Source organism: Notolabrus celidotus, chromosome 5, assembly GCF_009762535.1.
Source record: "Notolabrus celidotus isolate fNotCel1 chromosome 5, fNotCel1.pri, whole genome shotgun sequence".
Lineage (NCBI taxonomy): Eukaryota > Metazoa > Chordata > Actinopteri > Labriformes > Labridae > Notolabrus > Notolabrus celidotus.
In genome coordinates, this window is record NC_048276.1 from 34,956,923 (window position 1) to 34,983,344 (window position 26,422).

The 26,422-nt window shown below is 40.4% G+C and overlaps 1 protein-coding gene across 1 annotated transcript in view; it reads right to left on the minus strand.

Annotated features, from left to right (window-relative positions):
- The window catches only part of LOC117812316 (ceramide synthase-like), a 61,250-nt gene continuing 34,828 nt past the window's right edge, over positions 1-26,422 (minus strand). Inside the window, exons 4-5 of the mRNA XM_034683004.1 lie at positions 16,991-17,086; positions 1-8,070 (exon numbers count right to left, since the gene is read on the minus strand). Coding sequence (XP_034538895.1) covers positions 7,765-8,070; positions 16,991-17,086 — 402 coding nt within the window. The 3' untranslated portion in view covers positions 1-7,764. The remainder of the gene's footprint in view (positions 8,071-16,990; positions 17,087-26,422) is intronic.

Consider the following 26,422-nt stretch of genomic DNA (forward strand, 5'->3'; position numbering starts at 1 on the left):
GTCTATCAAATCAAATTTATTGAATTTTAAAGGGGTGCTCTGAATTCACAAGTTGCAGCTACAGTACATAACTCCTCTCAAATCAATTTTCTTTAAGCTATTTCGTAAAACAGTCCAGTCTCTTCTCAGATAGGAAAGCTCCTCAAAAAGGTCACGCTACAAAAAAGGACAGATGCATCAAATCTGATATTTATGTATGAAAAATTAGAACGCTATCAAAAATAATGTGGGGCAGGAAGTGTTAAAGGTTGTGAAAGGTGCTGCATTTAAATCAGTTACACACCCATGGCATGACAGTGAGTGATATGGACAGCAGGTCGAGATTAAAATCCAAATCTCCAAAATATACACATTTAATAAGCAAACAGACAAATAAAAGAAACACAGCAAACAAATTCAAGACAGAAATCTATACTTCACAGGGTTTCACCTCAAATTATACATCATGAAAAACTATCAGATGTTGATGATTCGGAAATAAAGATTAAATACTACAAAATATAAAACACTACAAAGTCATCATAGAAAGGCCTTAATCTTTTACTGAAACAGAGAACTCTCATTAGAACTGTTAATAGGTAGCAACTTATTTTAAAGAGCTTCAACCAGCTGAAGGAAAACTGAGCTGAAGATAAAGTACTTATTGAAGATTGATGACTGAAAGAGTAGATCTTCTGTAAGGACTGGAGGAAATGATGAGAACATGGTAAATACAGCCACAACCTGTAAACACTGCCTGCCTTCTGAGCTCGTTCACACGCTGAGTTTTCAGGGTATCACAAATAGATTCTTCACAAGGCACTGGAGACCAGATTTGGTTCGCTGTCCACAGATCAAAATCAGCCCCAGCATCACTCAGTTTCATGCAGCGCTTCAAATCCAAAATCAACATCAGCCTAACTTTATATTTACATCGTATCAGAGGAAACTAAACATCGTATCTGTTCAAATCACGTCCAACCTTGAACCTTGAACTCCGTCCCACGCTGAGCGGGACAGCTGGACCGACCCTGAATGTTTCATGTGAAGCAGCAAAATCATACACAAAGTGATATGGGGTGCAGAAAAGTTCCCACACACTAGTTATCATCCCCATTCACATCTCTGCAGACATGTATGACCAAAATGTGCGTTAGCTTCTCACGTTAGCATATCAGCTAGCTTTATTTCTGATTACTTTGGATGTAAAATACTTTGCAAATAAATAAACGCCTTCCCCAACTCCACCTTCAAATGATGGGAACGTGGACACCAACATTAGCCACTGTTGTTTCTGTCGAGGTGTTAGCTTAGATTTAATTACAGCGTGCAACATACCAAGTGTTAGCATAGTCCTCACTAGCACTCAGGTGATTAGCATGAAGTCTCACTCAGAGGCAGTGCTGGCTCAGCATGAAGACACTTCACATATAGTTTTTTGGGCTCAAGTGTGTAAAGCAATCAAAAACAACTTCACTGCTGCTGTAATACCGAGCTGAAATGTCAAATCAAGCGTTTGAATCACAGAACATGGACGTGGTCTTCGTGACGTCCCCCATTGGTTTTAAAAAGACTCACTTTCGGGTGACCAAGCAGGAATCAAAGGGGCAGAGTTCAGGTGCGGCTTTGGCTTTCCCCCTAAACTGCTTCCATGTTTTGCATCCGGCTGTAAACACTTCCACATCGGCTCAATGTTGTCGTACCAGAACTTGCCGGTCGGTTGTAATGAAGTGTTAGCATTAAGCATTTGGATAGCCTAAGCTAATGTGAGTAAACTCAAATACTGTTGGCTCTTGCTAACTCTTCAGTCCACCACCAATCAACAAACAGTCCATCAGGTGCTAGCTTGGAGCTTGGTATGACTCAGCAATGTAAGGGAGAGTGTTAGCACGACCTTCAAGCGATGCTAAAGTGTTAGCATGGAGTCAGTTTGTACCTAAATGAGTGCTAGCGAGAGGCAGACGATTGCTTTGCTTACGCTGTCCGTGAGCTAATGTTGATGTCCATGTTCCTATTTAACAAGAGTCACAGTTTCATTCTCTCCATACGAACAAAAACACATCTTTATCAACTTGTTTAAAGTTTAACATTTTTCAGTTCAGTCGTTATGCGGGTTAGTCTCCTAATATGTGCCGGAGGTCCAGAGTAAAGTTCCCCTGCCCCGTACAGTGGACTCAGGTGGACTCTGTATTGAGTGTGCGTGTTAGCGGAAATTAAAATGAACTGCAGTTAAATCTGGATTTCTTCAATCCCACACAAATCTGCCGTCTCAAGGACACAAACCTACGGAAGAGGATTAGGGACACTGAAAGAAAAAAAATTATATATATATTTTATTATTGTTCTGAGAAAAAAGGCAGAATTCTGACTTTAATCCACTGAAGAAAACAAAATATTAAGGTCCGATATATATTTTTTTATCTTAATTATTCTGAGAATTCTGACTTTAATCTCAGAATTCAGACTTTAATCTCAGAATCCTGACTTTAATCTAATCTCAGAATTCTGACTTTAATCTAATCTCAGAATTCTGACATTAATCTAATTTTAGAATTCTGACTTTAATCTAATCTTAGAATTCGGACTTTAATCTAATCTCAGAATTCTGACTTCAATCTAATCTCAGAATTCTGACTTTAATCTAATCTCAGAATTCTGACATTAATCTAATCTCAGAATTCTGACTTTAATCTAATCTCAGAATTCTGACATTAATCTAATTTCAGAATTCTGACTTTAATCTAATCTCAGATTTCTGACTTTGTTCTCAGAATTGTGTCTTCAAAGTCAGAACTCTGAGATTAAAGTCAGAATTCTGAGAATGAAGTTGGAATTCTGAGATTAATCTCAGAATCCTGACTTTAATCTCATTTAAGAATTCCGACTTTTTCTCAGAATTCAGACTTTAATCTCAGAATTTTGTCTTTAATCTCAGAATTCCGACTTTTTTTCCTCAGAATTCTGACTTTTTTCTCAGAATAATAATAATAAAAAATATATATTGGATCTTATTTATTTCCAGTGGCCCTGTTCCTCTTCCGTACAAACCACACGTTCTGTTTTTAACGATGAGTGGATTACAGCGTCTGAAGCCTGTCAGGAGATATTTAAACTCTAACGGATTGCTCTTCATGGACTCACCAGAGTGCCCCACAGTCTTTGGTTTCCCAACCCTTAGATGTGGAAGTATCAAGAATAAAATGCTGAACTAACGGAAAGAACCAGCATCATACCAAACTAGATGTTTCCATCTGTAGAACCAGAGTCACAGTTTCATCATCGAACAACAAACTTCATCAAACTTCATCAAACTTCATCAAACCCTGAGCAAAGAGGACGTAAGACTTTCTACGTTAAGAATCTATCGAGAAGAAGAATACATGTTGAGAAATGTGCGCTCTGCATGCCTTACACCCCTCATGACTGTTACTGAGACACTCAGGTTTAGGATCAGATGGTTGGTGTGCAACGTGACGGCACATGGCTCCTTGAAAACACTGTGGCTTGTCTTCCTGTGGTTATGAAATGTTGGAGCTCCAACCTGTGGTGAGGTCGAGTCAGGGTAGAAAGCTCTGGGCTAACTCCAGGTCAGACCAGATAGTCTGACAGGGTTTCGTTTTTCAGACAGAAGGATATATTGACATTTTGTTTTCCAGTTAGAAGACCTCCCCCCCTTTTCTAAAACCTGCACTGTAAGAACCGGGAACAATCGTAGACCTTCTGATGATGCTCAGAAAGATGTTTCAGCTTCTATTTTCCAGAGTGTGCTCTCCCCGCCGCAGAGGAAGCTTCAGACTTAATGTTCAGTGACTGGTGGAGCAAGCATCTCTAAAAGCCTTTGGAAGAGGTCCAAGAGTAGTCTGAAAACCGGACCCAAACAGCCACAAATGGAACCAAAGTGCAGTCTGGGTTTTTATGAACTGATGATCCTGAAACACTACGAAGGTCTGACCATGCTTTGTTTTCTTGTTGGAGTATTTGGTGTTATTTTTAATATGTGGACTGGCTTGAGTTATTCTAGCCCTGCAAAGGCAAAGCATCAAAAGCCCTTTAAGGTGTGTTAACTCTCAGGGATCTCATAGGGGGTCTGGTGTGAAACTGCATGGCCTCTTCAGTGGAGTCTGGACACATTGGAACAATCAAAGACCTTTCTTAGGGGCACATTAAAACCGCCTCACCAGAAGGGGGCCGTTTGTGATAAAACCAAGGACATCGAGGAATGTTAAGTTTCTACATGTAAGCCATTATTTCAGAGCCAACCTTAGAAACCGCTTCATCAGCGTACTGGTCCATCGTAGACAATACTGCGCAATCAACCTCAAACTTCCTCCAGAAATCCATCAAAAGTTTCCACGACTATCCGTCAAATGAGACGGGCATTTGCATAGCTGTCAAGTTTGACAGTTTCAGTCACTGTCACAACGGACCCCTCTGAATCCAAGGAAAGGAAAACTTAAAATAACTCTCTGAGGATGGTGAAAATGACTCGTGCAAACAGAATGACGGGGCATTTCCATAAATCAGGACTCTTAGAAACATGCAAATGATGCTACTGCATTTCAATAAGTGACTCTATGATGGTTTAGATGCTGCGTTAAAGGCGTATTCACATTAATAAAGGAGAAGTGGTGGTCTGATGAACAAGTTTAAGGTTTAACCATTCATCTAAAAGTCTCTCTGAAAGCATCTGATATAATCCAACCAGAAGCATCCAACACACGTCCAGATTTCATTGAGCTGAGAGGTTTGAAAACTTGAACTATTCGTACACGAGGGCAGAGAAGAGCATGCAGGTTGGATGGGGAAATGCCCTCCCAGCACTGCCTGTGAACTGCTGAGTGGACGAGTAGATAATCCTGACAACAGATGGCAGCAGAGAGGAGGGAGGGAGGGAGGGCTCACTCTGCTCTGCAGGCACTCACAGCATCTTTGCATCACTGCAGACTACGTCAGCCAAGACGCTGAGATGAGTTAAAGCGAGAGACACGAGCAGAGAGGATGGAGGGAGGGAGGGAGGAAGGGAGGGAGGGGGCTGAAAGAGGGGAGAAGAGAGGGAACATCGGCCATAAAAAAGGCTGGTTTAAGGGAATAACGGTATTTATCTTTAGAATAAAAATGGCTGCCTTAAGAGACAGTTGAAAAGGGTTAGGACAAGCTTTAGATGAATTGTAGGACATATCATCAAATGAATAAATAACGTGATGCTATTTCAGAGATAGAATCTCAGCGGCTGTTTCGTCTTTGAGGTGAGAACCCGATAAGATAGAAGGAGACATGTTGCAGCAACAGCACGGTGGAAAGAGAGAACAGAGGGATAGATGGGCCGATGAGGGAAAACAAAGAGCCTGGGATGTTTCCAGTAAGAGCGGCCTGGTCAGCACCGGACTGAAAGAGGACCGCGCTCTGCTGGACTTCAGCCAGAGCAGACAAACAAACCCATCATTCAGCTGCTCGGCTCTCCTTACTGCCTCATCCTCACACTGCCAGTCAGCAAACAGCCTGTAAGAAGACCTACAGATCCCACAATGCAGCAGTGCACACTCATCGGTTTTCAGCATGCTTAAGGTTGAAATGAACGCCGCCTTTCAGGAGAACGAGGGTTTCGTTAATTACTTTGAGACCCTTCTCGTCTTGAACGACATTTTGGTGAGGTAAATCTGAAGGAAAGCAAACAATTCAAGCTTCCATCTCAACATAAGACCATGCATTAGTGGAGAACAGTGAAATAAATGAATGGTCCCAAAGTATTTGAACACAACATGACGTACTAATGTGATATAACGTGACATTAATGTCGTATACATGCACCACAACCTCTTGGGTTTTTTTTTTGCATAGATTAAATTTGCAGGGCATAAAAAGGCCATTTATGAATAATAAGAGGACTATAAAGCTTAAAGGACGGGGAAGATAAATACACCTCAGGGTTTAGAGTGTGTACGAAACTAACCCTGTGGCAATATCAAGATCTATTTACTCTCTGATATGAAGAAGTTCAACTCTCTACGTCACGAGTGAAGCCACTCTCATGGAGGATTTGAAGATAAATGTCTCGATGCAACTGTGAATCCAACAGAAAGATAAAAATGGTCCTCTCGGGTCTAACTACCATGTTCAGATATACGTTTAAAACTGATGGAACTAAAACACGATGTAAAAACATGAAGTATATACAGCTCTGTGTGACGTGTGTAATGCAACAGCTGATGAACTACTGCATAGAAATCTCTAGAGCCTCCGGGAACTAAGCCGCGATGACTTGATATTGATTCCTCTCAGGAGTAATGGCTCCTGATGATAACGTTGATATTTGGAGGCTCAGAAATTTCACTCCTCTGTATGAGTTTGACCCGGCGAGCTGCTGCTCACTTTATTGCTCTGACCTTAGCCCTGAGTTTGTCTCGTATCAGGCATTGACCCTACGTGTCCCCGCTGAGCGTTCACAGGTGAAACAAACATCCACAAACGCTCCACGTGTGACCGTCGTGGACTCTCAAAGGCTGCGGCGTCCCAAGCTGCCCTACGTTAGCTTCCAGTGTCTTCTAAAGCAGAGATTGAGGAATTAAAAGATGAAACTTCAAGCAGAGAGGAACCTCTCCGCTTTGTGAAAGTAGATAAAAACACTCACATGTGCAAATCAAACGAGTGTTGCTGAAACTCAAAAGCTGGATTCTGCCGATCCTCGCTCTAAACATCAGATATGTTATCCTACCATGGCTTTAAACTATCCTTAGCTAGACTCTGAAAGAAGTCAAGTTTGGATTTTTAATAAGAAGTCTTGATTTTACTTTGCAAAACTCAGCATGGTTTTGATTTCAAAGAAGAAGAAGAAGTGTAAATGTCCTGTTGGTGCCGTCAACATTCAAGGATTCTGCCAAACTGAATGTGTTCAAAGCGAGTGACTTTGTTTTAACGGGAGTGTATGTGCAGCAATAATTCCTGCAAGCGCTCAGAGCCGCTGGAAACAAACGAACCAGGGCGCTGAAAGTGTAAGAAGTTACCAAGGGGATCGAGGGACCGCTGCTGCAGATTTGCAAACTGTTGTGAAAGCTACAACCAAAAAAGAACCGAGGTAAAGAGTCAGGATCCATCACATTAACAGGGTGTAAGCACATGTAGCTGTTTCTTAGCTTTTTTTAATGTTGATGAGGAGACATGTCATCTTCAGCGTCTTTCCCACCCACCGCCCCGTCTCATCCTGGTGTGTGTGATTAGTGAATGGATGGGGGAGGGAACGCAGCTATCCGACAGATCACAGCAAATCCATAAAAATAATAAATACAACCTGTCGTATGAGCCACTCACACACTCACTCTGCCGTAACAGACCTTTCAGAATCAGCAGAGGCTGTAAACACAGTAGGAGTAAGAGATAAGATAAAGTCTCTCCATGGAGGTTCTTCTTCAGTCTCTGCAGCTGTTACTCCACAGTTTGCTCTCAGCGAAGCAAAAAGGACTTTTCTTCAGAGTCTTGGTATATGTAGTCGGACGCAGTAGCACTTCAAAAAGATCCAGGGAAAAGCCAAATTCAGGAAAGAAAAAACATCTTCAAACTTCAGTAGTAGAACTGTATCCAGGGAGAGGTCCACTTCAGCAGCAGAGTCGTAACAGAGGGGGTTCAGAGTGTGGAAAATGCCCAGGAGTTGTGGGACATCGCAGGCAGTCCTGGTGTACTACAGTACAGTGGTTGGGTTTCAAATGTGTTAAGTCAAAGTAGTGCCTTTTGCAGAAGTAGTTGCATTAGTAGCTGAGTGTGCGGCTTGAGCGAGCAGTTGTGAACTGGATATCAATCATCCTTTGAATTGTCAGTGACGGTGGCCACAGGAGACGAGTCCTGACTGCGGCTACGCTTGTAAAGACGATAGCCCTTTCGGCAGAGCAGGACGAACCAGTAGACCTGCGGCGCCAGGATGCACGAGTTGCCCAGGTTGGTGGCCAGCGGCAGGTGGAAGGGAACGCTGTAGAGCGGGACTCCGTAGTGTTGGCCGTAAACCCAGTACATGTAGGGGAAGAGGGCGATGCGGCACATGAAGAAGGTGAGCAGCACCATGCCGCCGTTGGCCTTGTGCAGCCAGCAGTCCTGGAGGCTGAGCTGGGGGGGGAGACAAACAGAAACAAGGGAGGCGGGGAGTTTTAAAAGAGTACTTTCATGAACAGTGAATTAAATAAATACTGTATTTACAAGTTTCATCCTGTCTTCAACATCTCTTAATCTCTTAATGTTCCTGCTCCTTCTTATTTATCAGATTTGCTCTTAGCATATGAGCCAGTGAGAGCCCTCATGTCTTCAGGTAGTGGACTTTTAATGGTACCAAAATCTAGAACAAAGACTCACGGTGAGGCAGCTTTTTATCATCACGGCCCAGGTCTGTGGAACATCCTACCTGAAGATCTGAGGGCTGCACAGAGTGTCAACTTTTTTAAAAGCAAACTCAAGACTGAACTTTTTAGTCTTGCCTTTAACTGAGTTTTATTGGTTTAACAGTTTTATTTCACCTGACTTTATTTATTTAAGATTTATTTAATTCACATTTTCGTCACTTTTAATTTATTTAATTTAATTTATTTATTATCTGGTTAATTTTGGAAACTTTTAAGTTATTTTTATAATTTATAATCTAGTTCAAGTTTTAGTCACTTTTTTATTCATTTATTATTAAGTTCAAATTTGTCACTTTTTATTTAATTTTATTTATTTATTTATTTATTTATTTATTTATTTATTATCTGGTTAATTTTGGAAAAGTTTAAGTTATTTTATTTTATTTATTAGCTAGTTCAAATTTTCGTCACTTTTTATTTTGTTTTTTATTCATTTATCTAGTTCAAATTTTCGTCACTTTTTATTTTGTTTTTTATTCATTTATCTAGTTCAAATTTTTGTAACTTTGTTTATTTTATTTTACTTTATCTGTTGTATTTATTTAATAATTATTTAGTTCAAATATTCTTCACTTTTTATTTATTTTATTTTATTTATTTATATCTAGTTCAAATTGTAGTCACTTTTTATTTATTAATTTTACTTTATCTATTGTATTATTTATTATTGATTAATTATCTAGTTCAAATATTTGTCACCTTTTATCTATTTTATTTTATTTATTTTAAGTATAGCATCTTATTTTCTTTAAATGGTTTAATATTTTAGTGTTTTATTATCTTAGAAATGTATTTTATCTTGGTGAGTTTCATTTCCTGTGTTAAGTTTTAACATCTTATTTTACCTCCTGTGTCTCTTCATTAATGTATCATGAGACAGTTTCCCCATTCGTTCAGCAACTTTTTTATTTTTCATGTATTTATTTATTTATTTTTATTGTTATTATTATAATTGTTGCATATACTGTGTTCTTAACCTTGGGATTGTAGGGTGGGTTTGGAGTCAAGGCTGGGGTTGGGATAAGGGCGGGGGTCTTTTTCTTTTTCTATATGTCTTTCTTTTTTTTAAATTTATTCTATTCTAAGTATTTTTTATGTACAGCCCTTTGTGTTACAATATCATTGTATAAATAAAGTCTGATTGATTGATCTCCTGTTTGTCCATGTGAAATAAAAACACTCCCTCTCTCCTCTCCTTCAAAAATGTCATTTTTTTGGTGACTCAGGATTAAACTCTCCTGCATCCAATCACATGGGATTTCGAGCAAATAGCTTTCCTGCACATAATTTGAAACTACACAGTAACTTACAAATCAGTTATAGAGATCTTTGTCTGACAAAATGTACATTTATAGTTCATTTCAAATTTCCTAAAACTGGAAATGAAATTCAAACAAACCAGTCTCCAGTTTTAAAACCCATCCACTGTATTCTGTTGTGTTTGTTTCAAGCAGTTAACATGTTCCGTGAAATGCTCCCTACCTTTGAGGTAAGAAAGTCTGTATGAGGCTCTAATCTAAAGAACAAGTCAATAGGAACCACTCTGCTGTAGCGAGCAGTCAGTGTGCTGCATGGCTCGGTAGTGCTGATGTAGTCCAAAGGAGGGCAGCGTTTTAGAGCTCAGTGAGGAGATGTGGAGCTTTGCTTTGCTGTTTCTCTGCTGACACCAGATGTCAGCACAGACCTGCGAGTCCACAGCCCGCTGCTTCACTGAGACACTTCTTCTATTCTTAGATTACAGGCTTTCTGCAGCACCCTGCCTCTGACTGTGCAGCTCATACGTGTAGGATGAGGATGGATCATATGAATGGATTGGTTCAGTGAACGCATCACGGCCTCTGAGCTGGACGGCTAAAACTGATTGGTGTCTTTATTTTTGTTGAGCCGTGCACTTTAATTATTGATGCTACAGTGACATAAGCAACATCCCAAATGAAATGCAGACACTCGGGTTTTTGATGATGCAAGGAACAGCACGTGACCTGAGCAGGAAATGCACCATAAAGAAGATGAATGACTTTCTGTACCCCTGGCAGAGACTGATAGCATTGATGCTAGGAGGCCTCGGCTTATATCATCGATGCATGGGATGTGCGAGACGTGATTTAAAGCCTCAACGTTTTAAAATACACTTGAAGGGAAGGACAACAGTATCTCTGACAGCTTCTGTGTATCAAAGAAAAGACAAAGCACAGGCCTTGATTTCCTGCCTTAAAGAGACAGGCACATATATCTTTGGTTACATGATGAGAGGTTTCTGACTGAAGCACTGTACAGACTGCAGCAGTTTGACTTTATAGCACTTCATCAGGATTTGGTTCACCAGCATACATATATTCATTTCTACTGCAACAACAGATACAGCGGGTCAAGTGTAGGATCAATTTCTGCTAGCTTTGAATAATAATGCTGCCAGCATGGATGGAAAGAACGCCACTATTCTCTTCAGGCACATTTCAGGCTCACCGTTAGAACTGTCTTAAAGGTGACATATCATGCTTTTTTCATCAATATATATTGGTCTAAGAGGTCCCCAAAACATGTCTTTAAAGTTTATGCTCAAAAAAACACTTTGAAATCAGATTTTGGCATGCCTGAAGAACCCTCTTCTTCAGCCCTGTTCAAACTGGTCTGTTTCTCTCTGACCACGCCCCCTCAGGAAGTGGATGTGGTCTCGGCTCTCCGGCACGTTGATCTAATGTTTACATGTTGGCTGAATATACACACTGCTTACAGACTGTGTTACTTCAACCCTCTGAATCTGATCCAGAATCTGATCCTGACGGAGAGGCGCCTGCAGCAGGACCTTTCTGAGCGATTGGTCACAGATTCTGTGTTTCTTGTTTTATTTGTCAGTATGTAGACGTGTGTCTTGGTACACAGCGACGAACATGTAGCTATGTGGCTATACTAACTAGCGCTAGCACTTATCCATGATAAATAAAAATCATCCACTAGATCTTCAAATCTGCAGACGACGGGAGTAAAACCGACCTTTGTGTTTATTAAGACAGCCTACAACTAGCATGCCTCCCTCCTAAGCTCCTTGTTAGCACACATGTGTGCAGGTAATGAAAAACGGAGGAGGAGTTGAGTTGTATTTTATACAGTCTATGGGCTGAACAAGCTCCGAGCTCTGACTCCGTGACAGACCGGATATTGTTGTGACGTAACAAAAACACGGAAGTCTGAAACGGCTCGTTTCACACACATTTACAGAAAGGTGGAGAAATCAGAACAGGGGCAGAATGGATTTTTTTTTCATTTCGGGGGGTTTGTAGACCTGCCAGGGACACATATTTCAGGTAGAGAACCATTAAAAAGTCGATTTTGCATGATATGTCACCTTTAAAAAGGCATGAAAACCAGTGGTGTAAAGGAACTAAGTAAAAGTACTTAGTTACAGTACTTAAGTAGGTTATACTTTACTTGAGTTTCTATATTTTTTGCAACTTTCACTTTTACTCTGCTACATTTACATCGTCACTGTCATTACATGCTACAAAATAAAATGTGAATATAATTGTCTCATGATGTTTGGATTATCAGGACTGTGCGTGTTCTCGCGTGAATAACTGGCGCTCTCAAATCAAGCTGAGGCTCATCTCATCGTGACCACACAGCCTGTGAATATTCGTCAGTCTCAACAGCATGATGGAAGCAACCTCGTCCACTGGCGACAGTAGAGACACCACCACACCTCCACCTGTTAGTTGTGCTTCAGGAGAAGACGGACACCCGTGGCTATATCTAAAAAACCTTTTCACTGTTGTCGGGATGAAAGATTCATCTAACAGGATGAAGTGTCTCCTGTGTTTGCAGAAAAACAATGAAATAATGGCGTTCCAAAACTCACCCTCACACCTAAAAACACACACTGCAGTAAGTGAATAAACTAAGCGCAGTAATCAGTATGGAGACCATATTGTCAAAGTAAAATTGTTCCCTTCTGTTTGCAAGTTGTCTGTGAAGCTGAACACATCTTGACCTGCCTCTGCAGCCACGAAGAGCACGACTGAACTCTTGCAATTTTGAAAACCAACTTCTGCTGAAGATGAACCGCACATTTGTGGACTTTAATTAAGGAAGGGAGGGAGCAGGGGGAGAAAAGGAGGGAGCAGGTGGAGAGGTAGGGAGGGTGGGAGGGAGACATGGAGCAAGAGGTGAAGGAGGGAGGGAGCAAGAGGAGAAGGGAGTTGAGGGAGAACTAAACTTAATAAAGCTTGTGAGAGAAAAGAACTATTTCTATCTGTTTTGTTTCTTTGTACTTTTACTTTTGATACTTAAGTACATTTAATTTGAGCTACTTTAAGACTTTTAGTCTTTTAGACTTTAAGTATTTTTTAATGGGTGACTTTCACTTTTTACCTGAGTAGATTTCAAGTAAGATATCTTTACTTTTACTCAAGTACAGCTTTCAAGTACTTTTTACACCACTGTTGAAAACAAAGAAGCTTCTCCTTATTTTAGCCTGTCACTTCAGTTAATTATGCTAACGTTAGCTCTACCTGATGGCTAAAGTTCATGAATCTGGCTGACTAACAGTTTTTGGAGATGAGCCTTGTTCATAGTCATAATAATACCAAACTGAGGCTAACGCTACGTGCTAAGGGTACAGAGCTGTTAAGACCTAAGTAAAAGAACCTCATGGAGCCACCAGTGTTGATTTTGGCGGCTATATTAGATTTAGTCTTAGTTTTTAGACGAAAATGCTTGTTAGTTTTAGTCGACGAAAACTCAAAACATTTTAGTCTTTGATTTTTGCCAGAATATTTTCACTCTTTAAATAATTCACATAGTCGATCAGATATCGGTATCAGGGTTGTACAAAGAGTTAAAATCGTCAACATTTCACTCCTTTAACACTTTTGCTTTTTGTAATATCTTAAGTTAAATGATTTAGCCTGTCACTGCTAAAAAAAACAAAAGAAAACATTCTTGATGTGACCACTGTGACTGTATCTTGATTCTCTTGATTCACAGAAAAATGCCATGAAAGGACTGTATTACACATTTACGACGGTCCATGAATGCACCTGCAGTGACAGGCCCACTGGACACAGTCAGTTCACAGCACTCTAAAATGCATCTTCATCTTTGATGACAAGGAGTTGATCAAAACTTACTAAATGTGTCTGATGTTTCACCAAACTGGAACAAATCAAGGTCTAGACGCTGAGCTTTTTACGGTGATAGCAGCAACTCAATTTCATTGTACAATGTACAATTACAATAAAGATATATTCTATTCTAAACAGACGTCACCGGTTGTGTCTTTGTCACTAACGCACACCGGGGGTAAAAATCCTCAATGAAGATGAGACAGATGCATGGAGGTGAGGAGAGCTGGTTCATAAAGCACACCTGCTGCAGGTAGAGACCAAGCTAACACTGAGCCCCTCAGATAATAACTCAGCCTGTCACAGGAAGTCATCCCTTTATCTTTAAAGATTAGACACACAGCGGGGGAAACATGGATTTTGAATGTCCGACGGTCGGCCACTATAGTGTTTCGTCTCGTCATCGTCTCGTTACCAAAATCAAAACATATTTTGGTCAGAGTTTTTATTATCAGTGAAGCAGTTTGGCTCGTCATAGTCATTAATGAAATTAACACTGGGAGCCACAGACGGCTCATCTTGTAAGTATAATAAGGACAGAATATGAACCACGGCTGTGTGGCTCAAACTTGACTTTCTTTGTCGTTAACCAAACACTTTTATAACCAGCAGGCTCAACTACTGTAATGCTCTCCTTACTGGACTTACAAAGACCACAATTAACAAACTGCAATGAGTACAAAATGCAGCAGCACAAGTTTTAACGAAGACCAGAAGGAGCGCACACATTATGCCTGTTTTAAAATCTTTACACTGGCTGCCTGTTGCTTTTCGACTTGATTTTAAAATTATTTCACTAGTTTTTAAGGCGCTGCATGGCCTCGCAGACTACATATCAGAGATGCTTTTAGTGTATGAGCCAGGAAGGCTCATCCTCTGGCTCCTCTCTTTTAGTTGTTCCTCAGAGGAGAACAGAAACATTCAGTGAAGCTGCTTTCAGACATGACGCTCCGAGACCATGGAACAGCCTGCCGAGGATCTGATAGAGATATTCAGACTTTTAAACCTAAACTAAAAACACATTTAATCAGTCTGGCTTTTATGGAGGGTTTAACCATTTTATGACTTATTTTTTATTATTATATTGATTTCAATGTTGTTTTACTATTTTATTAATTTCAACTGTTTATTTTATTTATATCTATTTTTTTTATTTATCTACTCAGTTTTATTGATATTTTTAGCCTTGATTTTATTTTAAACTCTTATCCTTACCCTTTTTAATTTATTCATTTTAACTATTTATATTCTTAATATTAATTTGATTTACGAGATAAACTAAGGACTAAAAAACTGTTCAGGGGTAATAAAAAGCTAGGTTGGATAAAGAGTTTGGTTACAGACAGAAAGTGATGCTGGCATCACCTTGCCTCTGTTACATTAGCACTCAGGACCTGCCTGCACAGAGTTGGGAAGTACTACACAGTGGATCTGCTCTCAGGTAACAGGGCATCCCATTAAAGTAATACAGTTAAAGGTATGATCCTGGGCCCTGAAAGCAGTGCTCTGTTAGTACTGTAAGAAGTAGGCCAGTAAGCAAGACATGAGAACCTTTAGAGATTATGGTAAATCTATTCCTTACGCTCTCTTGCTCAACAGTAAAAGCTAATCTGAGATTTACTCCTGTCCAGACTCCTGCTGGGTCACTGTTTTAACTCTCCTTTGGAAAGGCCAACTGGACTCTTAGTCTTTGCCGTGACATCTTTAGTATTACTCAGCATAGACCGGTTCTGTCTGGAGTTTTAACACAGGGCTACGAGTCTGGAACCATTAAGGCTAAGAGAGAGTTCATCACAGTTACTAAGGCAAATACAGGTCTGAAGGAAGACAGGAGAACAGATGGATGGATGGATGGATGGATGGATGGATGGATGGATGGATGGATGGATGGATGGATGGATGGATGGATGGATGGATGGATGGATGGATGGATGGATGGATGGATGGATGGATGGATGGTCAAAAGGATGCAAGGGTAGTTTGAGTGATTGATGGATCCAATGATGGATGGATGGATGGATGGATGGATGTATAGACAGATGGATGGATGGATGGATGAATGGATGGTCAGAAGGATGCAAGGGTAGTTTGAGTGATTGATGGATTGAATGATCGATGGATGGATGGATGGATGTATAGAAAGATGGATGGATGGATGGATGGATGGATGGATGGATGGATAGATGGATGGATGGACAGTCGGTCGGTCCAAAGGATGCAAGGGTGGTTTGATGGATGGATGGATGGATTTACAGACAGACGGATGGATGGATGGAATGATGGAAGGATGGAATGATGGATGAATGGATGGAATGATGGATGGATGGATGGATGGATGGATGGACGGTCAGTCCAAAGGATGCAAGGGTGGTTTGAGTGATGGATGGATGGATGGATTGATTGATGGGCAGACTGACAGATGTATAGAAAGTTGAATGGATGGATGTTAAAGTAGATAGATGGTTGGTTGAATTAATGGATAAAATAGTGGTTGGATTGGTGGTTGATGGATGAATGTTTTGCAGGATGGATGGATGGATGAATCGGTGGATGGATGATGGCTGACAAAGTGCGGATTCGAGTTTAAGGAACATACAGATAAACAGATGGATGGATGGATGGATGGATGGATGGATGCACAGATAAATGGATTGATAATTGTGGTTGGTTTGGCGATTGGGTTAATGGATGAATAGATGGATGGGTGAGTGGGTGGTTGGCTTAGCCTTGACCATGAGGTAGGGATGTTTAAATACAGGTTTATGAGTCTGATATTATTAACGCTAAGAAAAGGGAGAAAGATCAGCAAAGTCAAAAAGTGCCAGATAAACAGGCAGATAGATGGATGGATGGAGGAATATATTTATATTGATTGGCATTGATGGATGTATAGATGGATGAATTGTGATAGGATTGACAGTTGGATTGGTGGTTGGAAAGATGTACTGATGATAAGGTGGATGGTTGCATAAATGGGTTTACTTTATTGATCCCGAATTGGGAAATTGGGGAAAGAATTTGAATGAAAGTGAAAGCATTTTCTGCTGTTGATCACTTTGATTAAAAAAATGACTTTGACGTGTACATATATTTTTAGATCTTTAACTATTGGTCAACTTCTATGCTGTTAATCTCATCAATCAAGTCACCAATGTTAGATAAAGTCTGTTTTATAAAGAGCTCAAAACTACTCACAGGAGCTTTAACTATCGCTCCAGTTAGAGCTTCATGCACAGTTTTAGCACGTGTGGAAATCCAAAGCTTATCAGGACGTCTGTGCCTTAATTTAATTAGACTATCTAAAACTTCTTTAGCAAATGAAGGCCAAACCTCTTCCTATGGTTCTTAGACTGCCTGACACACTGGAGCAGCCAATCTTAGAATGCCTACTTGACACAGTGTCAACAACATTGGCTTTCAAACTCAGAGATAAACAGCACACTGTCCGTGACAGCTGTATGAATTCCCAGTTGGTGTCTGGTGAATGCACCTGTGAATGTGCTGCCTCACCTGAATAAGTATTTTCCCCAGTGACACAAAGGGCGTGCTGAGCTCTGTTAGAAACAGGCAGCCGATGAAGAAATCCCCCTGTTCCCTCCTGAAGAACTGTGGAGCAGACAAGCAGAGAACATACAGAGTGAGAAAACAAACATGGGAAAACACGAGCAGCTGAAATTCAAAGACACATTCTGCAACAATCTCACAGAGAGGCGTTAAGGGATATCGGCCTTTGACAGATATTAATCAAATGTGTGTTTATTATGGATGATACTGAGGATAATAACATGGACCCAACCTCAGAAAGAATCAGCATCAAATTTAAGATAATGTCATCTTTCAAGACAGTGTTAAATTACTGTGCAGATAAATGTATTCACTGGCATAGCTTAATTGCTTCCTTACCACTGAATATGAAATCAACTCTGGGAATAGGAGAATCATGACAGATGTTACTAACAGTCTACAGTCCCAGCAGGTGAGTCAGACTCCAAGGCAGCAAGAAAAGGTGGCGACTTAAGAGGAACTGAAATCCAGGCTGACCTACTTCACCTCATGTTGACCCCATCTAGCCTCACAGATGACACAAAACATGAGGGGTCCAGGCAGCTCTTATCAAATGTAATTCCTGTCCTGATAGTGTGTGCTGCATGCAGAGGGAAACAGGGACACTGTGCAAAGGAAGACATGGTGCCAAGCTGTCTTACGTCAAGCTGAGGCAGCGACGAATCTTAGGATGGCATACATTTAAATGAAAGTAATGTTTCTGTTTAATGGAGGTTAAAGTTCTTGGTACTCGTGACACAATCTGCACTAGGATAGTTTCTATGTAGGAAATCCAGCCAGGTTCTCCAAACAAGGACTGACTGTTCACTCTACGTAGTGAACTTACATTTGATCTAGGGATATACATTTCAAGTATTTTCAGTGATCAATCTTTGGTAATGTAAACGATCAATTATGGATTAATCAATAAAAAACATTAAGTCATTAATGTCAAAAATAACGCCAAATACTTTGTGTTCCCCTAATTATTATTTTAAATGCATATAACTGACGGTATTGAATACGGGTGACATGTTTTTTGTTGTTGTTTGTTTTTTTATATTTTTGTTGCTTTTACACCTTTATCTTTATAGAGGAGAGGACAGTGTAGGAAACTGGGAGAGATTGGAGGAATGAAATGCGGGAATGAGGCCGCATGCTGGATTTGAACCTGGGCCACCCCCTACATGGGATGGGCAATGATTTTCAAATATTCTAATGATCGTTCACTTTGTAAAAATCAAGGAGAATTACTTAAAATATTTTTTCTCATCTTAAAAGTACAACTTTTCATCATTTTTACCGGTGCCTGGTTGTAATATGGTATTCCTGCCAGACGGTGGCTACAGAGCGTCTTAAAGCTGTTTGCTAACCGCATTAGCTAACAGAAGAAGAAGAATGCTAACTTTATTAAATAGCAAAAGAAGAAGAAAACATTTACAACAGCCACAGCGATTTTCTCTGTTTCTGAATCTCGCACTACAACACACATATTAAAATGTAAACACACACACGCCACGCTGCATTACAGAAACACTGCCATAAGGAGGCGGACGCTGACAGTGCCGCTATGAGCAGCACCAGCAAACCAATAGGGGTTTGCTTTTGATTGTAGGTGTAAGTATGAAGATAGGTTATGAAGATTTGTTTAATGGGAATGTACCAGTATAATGCCAGAAAATAATGAATAAAGGGGGAGGATTAGATAAGCTTTAACTTCTTCCTTCTCCTTTTCGCACATGTAAAGTAAAATGTTTCAGAGCTTGCTAATGGAACTCATTGATTTATTTTTTTTGCCTATTTCGTCTTTTTCCCTTGCATGTAATATTTTCTTTTTTACTTTTACATGTTCGAAATAAAGACATCAAATCAAAAATCAAATCAAAACATCTATCAAACCTCGTCCTGCTTCTGGTTAACCAAACTGCCACACAAACAGGCTGTTAATGGGACAGGTGTGTGTGTGGGGGCACTATTCGAATAATCATCGAATAGATGCCAATGATTATGGAATAGTATTTTGGCTTGAAATGTCCATCCCTACTGTCTACTCCTTCTTATTGAGAAAAATTAACATGTGTATGCGGTCAGGTGTTAGCCCAGAGAGCAACCGGCTGCAGAAAGCCCAGACAGCTCTGATGTTGCTGATCTGCAAACATAGCGTACTAGCAATTCCCAACAGTCTGTTGTCTTTGTATCCACAGGTGGAGAAATGTCCTGTTTAAAGTTGTTAACCTTCGTGTCCGTGTCGTTGTCGGCAGCAGTTGCGTATTGATCCTCTTTAAAAAGCGCACGTGGAGACCTGACACACAGCCTCAGCCGCCATCTGAGCGTCTCCACTGTGCACACCTTTAAACAGCTGATTCACATCGAAACATGCTTTAAACTTCAAACACCTCCCTGATAGCTAAATGTAATATAAGACCACATGACGTTTGTTCCACGTGATGGAAAAAATGAAAACAAAATTGCATGTTTTGCGTAATTTCTTAATCATTTAATCGATACTTGATTACTTGTTTACATCCCTAATTTGATCAGTAGATTCTGTAACCCTGCTTCAAAAACTCTCTTTAACACATGGTGTTATTAATGTGCACAATTAATCGTATATTTAGCAGGGACGGGCAATGATTTTTGAAAATTTTAATATTTGTTCACTTAGTAAAAATTAGTTACTTTGAATATTTTCTCATATTAAAAGTACAATTTTTCATTGTTTTTACCGGTGCCTGGTTGTAATACAGTATTCCTGCCAGACGGTGGCCATGGAGCGTCTTAAAGCTGAATGCTAACCGTATTAAGTAACGTAAGTAAGAAGAAGAATGCTAACTGCATTAAAAAGCACAACAAGAAGAAAACCTTATCAACAGTTGCTGTGATTTTCTCCATTTCTGAATCTCACACTACTACACACGTATTTCTAGAGACTGAGCATGACTGTAACATGTAAACACACACGCCACGCTGCGTCACAGAAACACTGATATGAAGATCGAGACAGACACTGACAGTGTCCGCTACCAGCAGCACCTCGTCCTGCTGCTGGTTAACAAGACTGCCACAAAAGCAGTCTGTTAACGGAACAGGTCTGTGTGTGTGTGTGTGTGTGTGTGTGTGTGTGTGTGTGTGTGTGTGTGTGTGTGTGTGTGTGTGTGTGTGTGTGTGTGTGTGTGTGTGTGTGTGGGGAGGGAAGAACCCCATCGATTATTCGAACAATCGTGGAATAGATGTCAATGATTATCGCATATTTTTTTGCTTGAAATGCCCATCCCTAATTTTTAGATATAATATTTTATTATTCTATTTAAGACGTCCAGCATGTCAACACATTTTGCCTTCCTCAGTGTGATAGCACCCTCTACGATCAAAGTGATTTTCAGATTTATTTCAGCATATTTTTCAAATGAAACTTCTAAAAAAGCCCAGTTTTTCTTTTTATTGTCAGTGAATGTTCCACCTCGCGTGTAAGAACATTTAGGTTTTAAGTAACTCAAAGTCAGGACCGACACTGAGAAGCTTCTCTGGTCAGATCATCTTTGTACTTTTCCTTCTCTTTTAACAAAACCACAACCGCCAAGGCTTTTTCTACCACACGACTTTAACGCGGCAGCACGAGCCAAGCCGCAGCAGAACGTGGAGTGATGTCCTGTTCATAAGTAATGAATGAAGCTTTCAAATATTGACCAGAGGCTTGGTCTACAGCGAGAGAAGCCATCCTAGAATAGGTGAGTCAGCCTGGATGGATAAAGAGACTCCACACAAAAGACCGGCGCTGTCTGGTAGCCCGGCTTGCTGTATGCTCATGATGAATAAAGGATGAGCGGCTCCAGACGTGGCTTTGCCATCTGCCTGTAAAAGAATGACTGTGACCACAAAGAGGAACTTTACACCACAGAGAACTACCTGGATACATCATCACATCCCGACTGACAGGGAGGTTTTATTGTTGTGTTGAAGACTCTGCATTAGGCATGAATCAAACTCTACTCTGTACGAGTTTAGCCTCTGAAACACACTTTGAACATCAGTTTAAATCTTACAACAATACAGAGAGATAAAAAAGTGCTACAACTACTACTATCCATCTCACCACTATCATCTCTCTCTCTCTTATTCTCCTCTATTCCTCTTTCTAGACCCATCTTGATCTCAGCAGATGTGTGTCTAACATGAGTCTGGTCCTGCTGGAGGTTTCTGCCTGTTAAAGGAAGTTTGTCCTTGCCACTGTAACTACAGGACTGTCTCAGAAATTAGAATATTGTGATAAACTTCTTTATTTTCTGTAATGCAATTAAAAAAACAAAAATGTCATACATTCTGGATTCATTACAAATCAACTGAAATATTGCAAGCCTTTTATTATTTTAATATTGCTGATTATGGCATACAGCTTAAGAAAACTCAAATATTCCTATCTCAAAATATTAGAATATCATGAAAAAGTATACTAGTAGGCTATTCAACTAATCACTTGAATCGTCTAATTAACTCGAACACCTGCAAGGGTTTCCTGAGCCTTGAAAAACACTCAGCTTGGTTCAGTAAACTAAATCACAAGTATGGGAAGACTACTGATCTGACTGCTGTCCAGAGGACCATCATTGTCACCCTCCATCAGGAGGGTAAGACACAAAAAGAAATTTCTCAAAGAGCAGGCTGTTCACAGAGTGTAGTTTCAAAGCACATTCACAAAAAGTCTGTTGGAAGGGGAAAATGTGGCAGGAAACGCTGCACAACCAAGAGAGATGACCGCAGCCTTAACAGCATTGTGAAGAAGAGCCGCTTCCAGAATTTGGGGGATCTTCAAAGACAGTGGACTGAAGCTGGAGTCCAGGTATCAAAAGCCACTGTTCACAGACGTGTCCGGGAAATGGGCTACAATAGCCGTTTTCCCATGGTCAAGCCACTTCTGAACTCAAGACAACGGAAGAAGCGTCTGACTTGGGCTATGGAAAAGAAGCACTGGACAGTTGCAGAGTGGTCCAAAGTCCTCTTTTCAGATGAAAGCAAGTTTTGTATTTCATTGGAAGTCAAGGCACCAGAGTCTGGAGAAAGGCTGGAGAGGAGCAAATCCAAGTTGCTTGAAATCCAGTGTGAAGTTCCCACAGTCAGCGATGGTTTGGGGAGCCATGTCAGCTGCTGGTGTTGGTCCACTGTGTTTCATCAAGTCCAGAGTAAATGCAGCTGTTTACCAAGAGATTTTAGAGCACTACATGCTTCCGTCTGCAGAAAAGCTCTATGGAGATGATGAATTCATTTTCCAGCATGATCTGGCACCTGCCCACAGTGCCAAAACCACCAGTAACTGGTGTACTGACCATGGCCTTACTGTCCTCGATTGGCCTGCCAATTCCCCTGACCTGAACCCCATTGAGAATTTGTGGGGTATTTTGAAGAAGAAGCTCAAAGACACCAGACCCAATAATGCAAATGAGCTAAAGGCCGCTATTGAAGCATCCTGGGCATCCATAACACCTCAGCAATGCCACAGGCTGATTGCCTCCATGCCACGCCGCATTGATGCAGTAATCCGTGCAAAAGGATTCCCAACCAAGTACTGAGTGCATTAATGGACATTTTCAAATGTTTGATTTTGTTTTGCTGTTATACTTTTTTTTGTTTTCTTAAGCTGTATGCCATAATCAGCAATATTAAAATAATAAAAGGCTTGCAATATTTCAGTTGATTTGTAATGAATCCAGAATGTATGACATTTTTGTTTTTTTTATTGCATTACAGAAAATAAAGAAGTTTATCACAATATTCTAATTTTCTGAGACAGTCCTGTAGAGTACGGTCCTGCTTTGTTTGGGAAGAGTCTGAGGAGAACATTTGTTGGGATTTAGTGCTATATAAATAAAGATTGAAAAAAGTCAGTCAGTCCTGCAGTTTGACTGCCACCAGAGAATAAACAGTACATTTAAGGCTGCTAGCATCTGAAACGTAGCATGTGTCTAAAGGCTCCATCAACCATTCTCTACTGGGCTTCATTTTGGTTTCACATTTGTACAACTGGCGGCCTTGTGGCAGAGTGCATCTTTACATAAAGCCAAGATATCCTCAGTCCCTTTTTGTTGCTTTTAAAGCTTTTACAAGTTGGAATGTGTGTTTTGAGTCAACTACAGCAGCTGTTCCCAAACTTTTCAGCCCGTGACCCCCAAAATAAAGATGCCAAAGACTCGCAACCCTCAATGTGATTTAATGTGGCTTCATTTAGCTGGTCTGCAGAAAATGAGCCGACCTATATGAGCATGTGGCTGTGTTTCCTGTGCCGTTATGCCGTGTTGGTTCGCGAGTTCAACCAGCGCAAGCACCAGCTTGGAAATACAACACGGTTCGTTTTGGTCGAAAAGAGGTAATGGTGGATTAAGGTGGGGTCAGACTGAGTCTTATCCTGTCTTGAAGTTGGGTCTCTGTTCATAATTTGACATAGAGTGGTCTAGACCTGCTCTGTTTGTAAAAGTGTCTTGAGATAACGTTTGTTGTGATTTGGCGCTATACAAATAAAGATTGATTGATTGATCGACTCTATCCTGTTCACTGTATTTGTATCGTAACCTCGAATGAAGAAACCGGTCCTCCTTCCTTCCTGAAACCTGACTATTGTCCTTTGATAACTGGCTGCCTAGCTCTGCCTGCTCATGTGTTAGCCAGGTAAGCCAGGGTTGCATAAAGCTGATGAGTGAGGAAACAAGAGGAGGATCAGAAAGGAGGGGTGGAGAGTTGAGAGAAAAGAGAGGACGACTACAGCTGGAGCTGAATAATGTAGGGTAATGTGATCTCTTATTGCAACTGACTGCCACTGCAAACAAAAGGGCTGGGTTTCATCTGCACCTGGCTGACTGACCTGAGGTAGACTCGGGGAAGAGAGGGGGCTGTCATTTACACTCCTGTAATCTCTCTGGGATATACAGAGAGACGGTAAACAGGACGTTTTTGAAAGAATGCTTCAGGTGTGTGATAACACTGTAAAAGAGAAAAGCAGTCTCTGGGTAAATCTGTACAAATCTGATTCATCTGAACAAAAAACACCTTCATGAGTCCACCTCACTGCTCAGACCGCGTTCAGGGCACTCAACAGTTCAGTAGGTTTTCAATTTGCAGGTCATACTTCCACTAAAAGCCATCACGCTCCACAGTGCTCCACTCTTTTCTTTTCTTCCTTTCTTCCCCCTTGCTTCCCTCCCCATTGCTTCCCCAACAGACTGTGTATTCATTCAGATCTTTTATCTGAGCCTCGAAGCTGTATTGTTCAATATCTTTACCTTCCTCTCAAGACGCCAACAAAACTCATATTTCAACAGAAGACAGCCCGCACCTTTCATCCCTCCTTCCTCTTCCCCTCCTTTCATGCAAAACTTTTATTTCGAGGACGTTGAAAAAAACAAAGGATAATTTGTTGCTCTCTGTTGGAGGAAAGCAAACAGTGATTACTCAGTCTAAACTGTTTACTTCCTGGACGTCTGAAGACTTTTTCATTCCTTTGAAGAGAAGTTGGGCCAGGTATTCCCCCTCTTCTCCTGAAAGACCTTCGTTAGTTTGACTAACATTTTAAATTCTGAACACTAGGTTTCAGAGGACAAAAGTGCACATTGGCCAATCATTTTAATCCACCTCTGAGGTAACCCAGAAATGAAGGTTATATGAGGGGGGCAAAGACCTTCTACAGAAGCTGTGGTAAACTTAATACTTAGCCTACTTCCAGCTTCAACTATAACCAGGTTGTGATTTATGCAGCTCTGTAATTAAAGCACCTCAGAGATTACAACACAACTCTAAGTAACAACCCAACAGTTTCACATGTCACTACTGGGTGGTCGTTAATCATAGAATATCCCAGAACTGTACTCACTTATACTAAAACATCAACTTTTACACCACACAGCATCAGATTTAATGAAGTGCACGCTGTTTCGCCACACAGCCATCCAGTAAAGCTCAAATTTATTGACATGATTCTTCAGTATCAATCTTGCTTACTAAAACGTGCTGCGATGCCAAGCGGCTCGGGCAGCCAAAAAAAACCTTTGCACAGACACAACTGAGCTTGATCTTATAACCGTGATCGGCCGCTTCCCTCAGTCTTTGCTCTATATCAGATTAGGATGATTTAAGCCCTTGTAATAGTCGGTGTCTCCTGGTTAAGTAGGTGATTTAGTTTCAAAGAAGACTTCAGAGTTAGTGGGGAGAGAACTCATAAACAGCTGGTGTATCCCAGCACAGGTCGAGGATGACGGTGCACGCTGTCAGACATCGGAAAAGTCTAACTGATGTATGAAGAGAAGAGAAACTTAAACCCTGCCAGGGTTTACAAACCTGCACTCCTAACCAGTGGTGGACAGTAACAAAGTACATTTACTTCAGTACTTTGTCTGAAGAACATTTTTTGAGTATCTGCATTTTCCTTGAGTATTATTTTTTCATTCAGAAGACAATTATTGTACTTTTGACTCCACTGCATTTCTATCAGTGCTCTAGTTACTCACTACTTTATCTTTGAAGTCAGCTCATGAATGTCCTTCTCTTTTCTGAAATCTGATCCTAAGACAGTAAACTGTGTTTGAGTAGTTCTGTTTGTCTCAGTGGTTTAGTTGTACCTGTATATCGTGCGTCTCCATGCTTGAACGTGGAGCAAACACAGAGCAGATTTCACTCAGATCAGGCAGCTGATTTAGAGGTGGTAATGATGGCTATAATTCTCCACCTGAGCACCCATGTCCATATCTTCAGCCCGTGTTAGAGGTTTTTGAAATGAAGAATGATACGTATGGTTTGAAATGTTCTCCCTGTTTCTCAGAGTGTGTTGAGCTACATAACGTTTGTTTCATTCCAGATGAACATTTCAAACTGAGTTGTCTGTGCTTGGAGTAACTTAGTTCCTGTTTTTATTCCATGGTATAGTTTTTAGAGATTTCAAGTAATGGTTTCTAGATAAACATGATAAGATAAGATAAGATAGTCCTTTACTCGTCCCACAACGGGGAAATTCAAGTGTCACAGTAACAGAGTAGACAGTGCAAAAAAATATATATATAAGCAAAAGAGCCTATAAAGTAACAATTATTAAAAAGTTATTAGCAATTTATTAAAATTAAAGAGGTAAAAAATAAGCATATCTTACACACACACATATATGTGTGTGTATATATATATATATATATATATATATATATATATATATATATATATATATATTAGGGGTGACCCCAAATAGTCGAATATTCGACTATTCGTTCTAACGAGCCTTAGTCGACTGCCAATGTCATAGTCGAACATTTGCATAGGAAACGTGGATCATTCCATTCAAACCATGGGGGTGCTCAATGTCTAATTTTACATTATTTTCCTGTTTCCCGTAAAAATAGAGTCTCATATATCCTATTTTGATATAAATAT